General features: G+C 35.6%; 1 protein-coding gene across 3 annotated transcripts in view; it reads left to right on the forward strand.

Moving 5' to 3' along the window:
• The first annotated feature begins 2,639 nt into the window (after positions 1 to 2,639).
• The window catches only part of LOC117119431 (endoglucanase E-4-like), a 10,933-nt gene continuing 4,126 nt past the window's right edge, over positions 2,640 to 9,446 (forward strand). The window contains exons 1-7 of one of the 3 annotated variants that reach the window (XM_033264258.1): positions 2,640 to 2,738; positions 3,897 to 4,111; positions 4,898 to 5,183; positions 5,317 to 5,478; positions 5,637 to 5,821; positions 6,536 to 6,698; positions 8,195 to 8,306. In XM_033264258.1, the coding sequence (XP_033120149.1) occupies positions 3,911 to 4,111; positions 4,898 to 5,183; positions 5,317 to 5,478; positions 5,637 to 5,821; positions 6,536 to 6,698; positions 8,195 to 8,306 (1,109 nt within the window). In that variant the 5' untranslated portion in view covers positions 2,640 to 2,738; positions 3,897 to 3,910. Of the gene's footprint in view, positions 2,739 to 3,323; positions 3,567 to 3,896; positions 4,112 to 4,897; positions 5,184 to 5,316; positions 5,479 to 5,636; positions 5,822 to 6,535; positions 6,699 to 8,194; positions 8,307 to 9,446 lie in introns of those variants that run through there. The other 2 variants (XM_033264256.1, XM_033264257.1) reach the window with 2 other exon arrangements.

Below are 9,446 nucleotides of genomic sequence, written 5' to 3' on the forward strand. Positions count from 1 at the left end.
TGTTTTACTATATATGACGAAATTATTGTCTAAGATTAAGATATTGCTGACCTGTTCACGAACACAGTATCCCTCTAGTTTAGCTTGCATATTGCATACTTAACTTGATATTAGTGAGCTATTATAGGTTTTGGCCTTGGGATTATATCATACATAAATAATTAAAATAATGGTTTAAGTACCTCCTGTTTATCAACAACAACACCACCACCTTTTAAATTACAATGCATTAACACAATAGGTGGATCCTTGGTGGATCAAATATTGTGCACCTTAAATCTTGTGGAGCATAACAGTATTTTCAGTAGTATTAACCGATTTGAATAGATGTGATTACGTACACTATTTCCATTTACGTTAGTCCTAAAACCAGTGTCATTATGATACGCCTGCACTTCCAAGAATCTATTGGATTGTTTTTTTTAACTTGATTGTATACATAACCATATCTTGGATGAAAAAACATTTTAGCTTTAAGCTGAGTTGCTCAAGATCATTATTTTTCAAAGCCCAATGTTTGAGTCGTCTTACTAGTAGAGGCCTATAATCATAGAAACGTTAAATAATAATGAACTGTTCCGAAATATCAATCAAACTTTAATGACCAACTAGAAGAGGACGCGTATGTCCTACATGATAGAACTTATATTTCAAACTGTTATTAAATTCAATTTACACGATTTCAGGCCTCAACCACTTTGTTAGACCATTCTATAAATAATATCTCGGCATTATTATGATGCGTAGGTTTGCGGTATGCATTTTTCCTTTTATTTCTAGTTCTTAAAATATTATTAAAAGCTCCCAGATTGAAACAAGAATCGGGCAGAAAATAAGCCGTTGATTTGTATATCATTATCCAGAAGCTACACTGATTTGAACACTAAGCTCGTGCGTGTGAATGAATGATTTTTTGAAATAAGGACTGTTCTATTAAAATAATCGTCTTCTAATTACTATTTTGAAAATCTTTTAGTTGTATCTCATAATCTTTACTCAAAAAGAAGAAATATATACAAAAATATAACCCGACAGTATTGAAAAGGATTAAGCTAGCTATTTTGTTACGTTGTCATTGTCCGAAGTCAGCGAACCATCAGAACCAAAACCAAAAATTGGACTAGAATCGTTTAAAATTAATGATCAGTTGATAACCACTTTCTCATTAATTAAACTTGAACCACAAATTTAAGGAAAATAGTCTTATCGGCCAAGCCTCTCCTTATGCACAGAAAATGGTATAATGAGTGAAACATTGTATACGTAGGTCAACTAGTAATATGAGTGATATAACAAAACATGTATCAATGTCACATATAATACAGTACATAGAATATGATTTATGAATAAAGCAAATAAAATTTTCCTCGAAATACTTGTAAAATGTTTACATTTTATGTTACCTTTAATATTATTAATTTCACAATAATACACTAATAGTGAGCTTGATCAAACTTAATGTTTTTTTTTTTTTGTTTTTTTTTTGTTTTTTTTTATGGTTGATGATGGACATATAAATTGTTTGAAAACGAATATGCCATAATATAATGAAACATTATCAGGGGCGGATCCAGTGATCTCCAAAAAAGTTGTGGGGGCGGGGGCGGAAGGGGGGACGAAAATAGGACTGATCGAGAAAAAAAAAACTATCCTAGCTGGTCTGGGGGAATGCCCCGCGAAATTCTTGTTTTCTAGACGCCTGAAAATAACCTCTGAGGCGTTTTAGGTGATCAATTTTCTTACTTTTCTTTCTTTACTTTATATTCATTTTTTTCCTTTCCAAAAACAAAAAGGGGGGGGGGGTGGGCTGGCCCGCCCCCACCTCCTAAATCCTCCCCTGATTATTCCTAAGTAGGGGTCATGGATTGTTCAGATCGCAAAAGTAGATGACAATTGCAATCTTCAATGGACCTCTCTGCTAAGCCCCGCCCCTTGGATATTGTTGCTAATAATCACATGCGTTCGTGGGACAGCACGAGAGCTTGTTAGACAAGCTCGTATTCCTCCCCCTGTTCTGTTTGGTCAGTGGTTAAGTTTGATTGACACTCCGGATAGGTCTATTTAATTATTAAACATTTCAATAGTAAATATCTACAAAGAGGGCTTCCCACTTTGTTCACTACAATTCATGGTAGCTTTCAACTTATATGAAAAGAAATATATGCGATGTTAGCATTATAAAGCTTTATATCCAAACAACGTCTCATGAGACACATTTGTGTAAATTGCACATATATGGGCATGATGACACATCACATCTATATGGGTATGATGTCATATCATAGACCCTACCCATGGGCAAATCACAACTATTTAGCTTTAAGTTTTGATAATGTGGATCAACAAAAATAGGACTAGTTTATCTGCTGATGGACCTATAGATAGATGTGGACTACCGCTACGTAGTTTTTTTCTAATTCGTTAGTCAAATGACGTGTTTGAGTTAAATTGGAATAATGTGTTTTTGTTATATATTTTTAAAATATATTTAACAACAAAAGTCAAGTACTACGCAATATTGTAGACAATGCAGTGTAGATTATCCAGTATAAGCCTATCAGCACCTTGTGGCGGAATAGTTTTGTATTGAAAATCGGTTCGATTATAATGAATACGAATCGGGATTAGTTGACGTAAATAAAAAATGATAGGCATAGTATAAATTAAATTTCACTGCCCATAGCTATTATTACGCCTGGCATGATCTTGCTCGTTCAGTCATCTCGAAACAAATCAATGTAAGTTGCTTTTTACATATATTTTTGTTAGGAAAACAAATTGTTCTCATCGAGACTCCATTTCAAATCATGCTTTGTTTTTGTTTTTTTGTTTGTTTGTTTGTATTTTTTTGTTTTTTTTTTGTTTGTTTGTTTGTTTTTTTGTTTTTTTTTGTAAAACTATTTATCATCTTTGATATCCTTGATAAAATTATTTTCCCATACCTGGGTTAATATTTTTATTATTATAAAATTGTACAATTTGATTTTTAAAGTCCTGGGTCTGAAGAATCTGTTCGTTTATTTTGTTATAGAAATTCCGTAAGCAATATTTGTTTTAAAACCCTAGGTCACCTGAGCGTTAAAGGATAACCCCTTGCTATGGCGGTTTCAAGGAGAACACAGTCGGCCCGGGACCCCAGTAAATATTTCAAAGTTATTTTTAAAGATTGGAGAAAAAAAACTGAAAATTATATTAAAATTCTGAAAGTGCCATTTCCGGCCATCTAAAGGCGACGAACTTTTAATTTTTCTTACCTCAGCCCCAACCATGGTTGGGCCTGCTGTATATCTGTGAAGGTTCCTCTATGGGCACCCTCTATTTCGAATTTCCGGATCCATCACTGCAAGGACCATCCCATTTGTGCGAAGGTCAGGGAAAATCCTTGATCCGCTCCTGACTGACGTCAAGATTGGTATGCCAATCGATACGGATTTGCACTGCACACCTTAGCCACATTATAAAAGAAGCCGGTAAGGTGTGGTAGCACACATTTTAATAGTTCCGATGTCAATGATCACGTCATCTACTACCTCAATTTTGAAAGGTTGTTAATTTTACTTTGTTAGGCAAGTAGATTTTAAATTTTTATTTAGGTCCGAAGTCGAATTATTCATCCATATTACTTGTGTTTGTATTTCTTACGTTATAATATTACAGCGATATTTCATACTATGTAATTATAGGATTAATCAAATTAAAATGTGTGTGCTTAATAATTTAAGAGCAACGAATTAAAAAGCCTAGGCCATGGCATTGGTCATTAGGAAAAATTCTGGCATTTAACAGGAATTGAACCGTGAATGAAAACTGGAGGGCTGAAACTTAACAACCACATCGAGATAACATTTTAAAACTACCAACGCATAACTTTAATTATCACTTCTTCATTTCGGCAGAAAATTAATATAAAATGTGTTTTAAGCTTTTGATTGCGATAACGGCTCTATTGCTCAATCATGCGGAGGGTAAAACTTGTGGTAGCACGACGGGAGCAAGTAGTGAATGGAATAACAAATACGCCGATATGTGGTTCAGCATTCCCGTGACGTCACAGATAACGGGAGGGTGGACGGTGGAGATGGAGTTCTCAGCCCCTGTCCAAAATATTCAGGTAAAATAAATATGTGCAACTGTGTACGAGAAAAACAACTACATTAATACTTTAGCTTGTTACAAAAATTATGATGATGAGTACGATGATGATATTGGTGATTATATAATCAATCAAATCAAATCAATAAACCAAACCATCATCAATCAATCATTCAATCAATAAACAAACCAACCAACCAAAGAATCAATCAATCGTTTTATTTATAGGGCACCATAACTGTTAAAAAGACCAACGTTTAAGAGTTATAGACGGGAAAATATTTATTTTTTACCTAATTTTAGACCTATAGGTCTACCTCTGGAATTTGGACAATTTTTTCAGGTTTTCTATTATAATGCTGAAAAATACTTGATTGATTGTGGGCACCATATTTAATATTCTCCAACGAAAATTTATCACCCCAATATTTTGCGTAAGAATTTATTATTATTTTAATGTCGCTGTTAGTTAAAAATGACCAAAGAAAAACTCTTGCTGATACCGTAGCAGTATATAGGCCTATTTTACTGAAAAATAGTGATTTTTTTTTTACCACCGCTAATCATCAAATTTAATGTAGTGTTACATATTGATCTAAGAAAAAGGTGTTTAAATTTTAGGGTAAAAAGGTCAGAAAACAAGGTCAAGGTCACATACATTTGAGAAATATTCTGAAACTTAATTCTCAAGCATAAAGAAAATAATGGAATCACCCATAAACGCCCTGTGTCTTATTCAGTATTCAGGAAGAAGATATCTGCACTCTATGGACTACTCTAGTTTATTCTGTTTTGTCTTCTTCAGATTTGGAGTGCTAAATTGGACAGCATTAGTTCTGATTCGATGACACACACACTGACCAACAAAGACTGGAACAAAGACCAGTCTGCTGGCAGTGTTCTGTGGATGAACTTCTTGGTTGAATTTAATGGACCCCCCACCCCTACTTTTATTGTAAGATTAAGTGGTCAACCAGATTGTTCAGATTCGACGGCGGCACCAATTGACCAGACCACCACAGAACAACCAGCCATTTCTACAACAACAGGTGGGGGCACTTTGGCTCCAGAAGTAACCTTGCCAGATTCAGGTAATCAATTTAGCTGAAATCGTAGAGTATGGATCGCTTCGTCAGTTAAAGACAATTTGACCTAAACTACAATGTGTATAGTCAGTAAGGTACTATAACGAATTATTATTAAATGGTTATTTCTCCTTTTCAGGATCATTTGATTACTACGATGCCCTCTATAAATCCATCTTGTTTTACGAAGCTCAAAGATCAGGAGAGTTGCCACCCAACAACAGAATCCCATACAGAGGCGACAGTGCTCTCAATGACAAGGGTGACAATGGAGAAGACCTAACTGGTGGATGGTATGATGGTACATACAAACAAAACAGCGATTAAGCAATCAATCAATCAATTAATCAATCAAATTGGATATACGGAAATCAATTAAGTTCTTCCACCCTCTTTGATATGTATATTTAAATTATTTTTTATTTCACCACATTCTTATTTTGTTTTATTTGGGTCTAGCTGGTGATTTTGTCAAGTTTGGACACCCAATGGCGAGCACTGCTACCATTTTAGCATGGGGATTGATCGAGTACAGGTCCGGCTACGTTAACGCAGACCAGCTAGACATCATGCTTGATAGTATCAAGTGGGCTACTGATTACTTCCTGAAATGCCATACCGGGACTTTCGAGTTTTACGGCCAAGTAAGACCGTTAATAACGTTGCAATGTTTTTTTTAAAACTTATTTTTGTCAAAAACTTTATTTAATAGGTCCTATTTGATAAAATTTGCATATATATAAACAATCAATTGAACAGGGCATCAAAATAAGTGAACCAATAGTCAATAAGTATGGCAAGTATAACAGTACATTGTTAATAAAAAGATCAAATTAAATTAATTGAAATCATAACAATAAAAAACACAATAATAATGAGAATAATAGTAATTACAAATATAATATTATTAACTATAATGATTGTGTCAGTAAATTGACAGAGATGCGATGGTATTATTTAAAATATAATAAGTGTATCCATTGGATACATGATAAGTGCATCAAGTGGAAGTATTGTACTTCCAAAATGACCGAAAAGACACGCAATGTACGAATTATCCTTCGCTTGATCAAAAGCTGGAAATTAGGGGGGGGGGGGCCGTTGTACAACATTCACTTGGTCGTTGTTTCACTCCTATTTATCTCTTTCAATTTCTGTTAGTCATGTTGATGTCATCTCACTTATCATATCGAATCTTGTACGGATTCCTTCTTACCATTGGGCGAATTTGTTTATCTTTTCTACAGTTGGTGCCATGCGAGTCTGGGGTAACGAATATGCCTAATATAATTATTTATTGACTGTCAAAGTGTGTTGATAATCTAAAATTAAAATTATTTCAATTATGAACATTTTAGGTGGGAAACGGAGGATTTGATCACAGTAACTGGGGGCGACCGGAGGAAATGGACGAGTCAAACCGGCCTGCATATGTGCTGACTCCCAGTAAACCAGGTTCTGATCTATTAGGCGAGACTGCCGCTGCATTAGCTGCTGCTTCCATAGCTTTTACACCAACAGGTTGGATCACTGTTTATTTTTATTTTGGGTACATGACGAAATAAATAATAACAATTAATGATTTAGTTTGTATTTATTTATTTATTTATTTGAAAATATTTTGAGAGGATGGGTCTAACAGCAATGCTGATTTGAAGAGGCCCTCTTTCAAAAAAAGAATCCACATTATATTCCTCACACGCACACCCCACCATAGATTGACACTAAGGAGGCACATCCCTGATATATGGTCTATGCTTCGGCAAAGCACGGACAAATTGTAAGCATGGGAAGTGACCAAAGTGACGGCCAGAAGAAAAAAGTGCAAAAAGATAGGGAAAATATATGCAAGAAAAAAGAAAAAAGAAATCAGAAAAAAAACCCCAAAAAACAATGGCTTTTCCCAGTACTATGAAAGCTTAAAGTAATTTCAATTATTGGTTTGGACGTTATGATTCTGTGATTTGATTTAGCCATATTCACCAATAGAAATTGCTACAACTGATATTACTATACTTCATAAATATAATGGAATTGCCCAATGAAATGTTATATACTGTAACAAATTATTATTTATGAGGTAGAGAAATATTCACTACATTACGTCACCATGTATTTCGCAAAGCGCACATCACATCAACGTAACAAATTATTTAACGGCACAAACAGACCCGTTTAATACATCGTTCACACATTCAACTCGTATTTCGTATTACACAACTCTTAAAAGGCATCTTACCGTATCCAAAAATAGGATTCTGGAGAGCTTGAGTATATTGCCGAACTAGGTCAAAATTACTCTTGTCGGACATTGGGTGCTATCAGCCATTGGTCATCTGTCAACACATCGTACGTTGTGCCTGTCAAATGAAATGAACTGATGAATTGAACCTTAACACATTCCAAATTTACGGAATTTCACTTTCACAGCTAAGAGTATATATCTGCGCAAGCGCAGTATACTCAACAATGCATAGCCTAACCAATTAATTATTACCGATATCAAAATGAAATTTAAACTAAACTATGGGGTAAGAACCCAGATGAAAACGCCAAGATGGAAAAACCAGCCCAATAACATAAAATAATAAAATATACATTACAGCGTTGGTTGCCTATCGGTGTGCAGAGACCACTATTAAAACATACCAACCTTTTATACGGTACAACTGCCAGTCCCTTACGCTTCCGCGAATGAGAGTGACCTTCTATATTGAGAACATAATTTTGTTCTAAATCACGTATATCAACAGTACTATTACCATTGCTAATTTTGCCACTGCCGCCGATGTTTTAATAGCATTAGGCATAGCGCGTGACAAAGACAAGGCTCAACAAGGCCTACTTTTCTTCCGAGATATCAGAAGGTTCTATTGTAAATTTATCATTTATGGCCTCAATATAAAGAGATATTCATTGCACCGCATTGAGGTGCACTTTTTTATTTAATGCTTTGTCATTATGTACGGTATTATATTATGTTTAAATTGTTATTATGCTTTATTGTTTTATCTCAGACACAGATTATGCCACTACTTTACTAGATAATGCCCGTGACCTGTACACATTTGCTAAAACGTATGAAGGAAAGTATTCCGACTCCATACCCGATGCGGCCAGCTTTTACAGGTAGGGGCCTACTGGTTCACTACACATTATAAACAGGACCCTGACTATTAATAAAATGCTCTTAATCGTCATATTCATACATACGCATATAGTAAATCTTCTTTTTAAAATAAGTATGTTATTCACTATACCTCATAAATAAATATTAATTAGGTACAGTAATGGATTTACACTAATCGATTCCACGCGGTAAGGGGTGTGGTAGTTTGTACTACTTCCCAGCGCGTGCCAAATTTACGCGTACGTGGGGTGACTACCGTGTACCCCTGCCTATATAAAGGTGTATGCAACTGAGAAATTGTGTCCCCTCACATATCGAAAAGGCTAAATGTAGACGGGTGGTTTGCTGTTTGAAGTTATGAGGCATAGGCCGAGTAAAACAAATAAAACATGCTTTTATTTCGGTAAAGCAGTGAATTCCTCTTCCCTTGTCGTTGGATGATTGGGACAACCTTCTTCGCCTCTAATCCAATACCTCAGGAAACTAATTAATTCTACGTCTAGAATTCACTACTTTACCTCAAATAATAACAGTACTACTAATGTGGCACATCATCCTTTTTATGTTTTATCCTATAACTTGAAACCGAAACAATTTCCCCAAGAAAACATGGGTAATTAATTATAGATAGTGAAGTTATGGAGGTAATGCTAACATTAGAATGCCAAGTATTGGTTGGCTTCGTTTGGTGTGTGTCACACCAAGTAATACAATCTACGACGACTTATTGCCAGTGGTTCTTACGGTGGCAAGAACAAAAAAATGGGGCCTAGAACAATCCTCGAGTGATATTCTTATCTGGGTTGTTAAGTGCACACTAGTCATCTTGTGTATCCTCATCCTAACACCATAGGGCCCTGTCGAGAAGATATGGTTTCAGCTCAATCCTTGGAACCAGTGGATCCTGCTCGACCACTCGCTCCACTACTTACAGCGGCTGGTGTTCCCAATAGTGATTTTCTGACAGTGGGTGGTGGGGGGGGGGGAACACAATATGAAGTTCACGCCGCCACGCCCAACTCCGCCCCACCATGGTTGGTGTAAATAAGTGGTAAACAATCGAGTTCTCCTTTCTCCCACTGCTGGATCGCCACTGAACTCATGGGTGCACTCCCATTTCCCCCTCTTATACACATCTA

This window comes from Anneissia japonica, unplaced genomic scaffold (assembly GCF_011630105.1).
Source record: "Anneissia japonica isolate Jap-2015-1 unplaced genomic scaffold, ASM1163010v1 scaffold11229_len202898_cov190, whole genome shotgun sequence".
NCBI lineage: Eukaryota > Metazoa > Echinodermata > Crinoidea > Comatulida > Comatulidae > Anneissia > Anneissia japonica.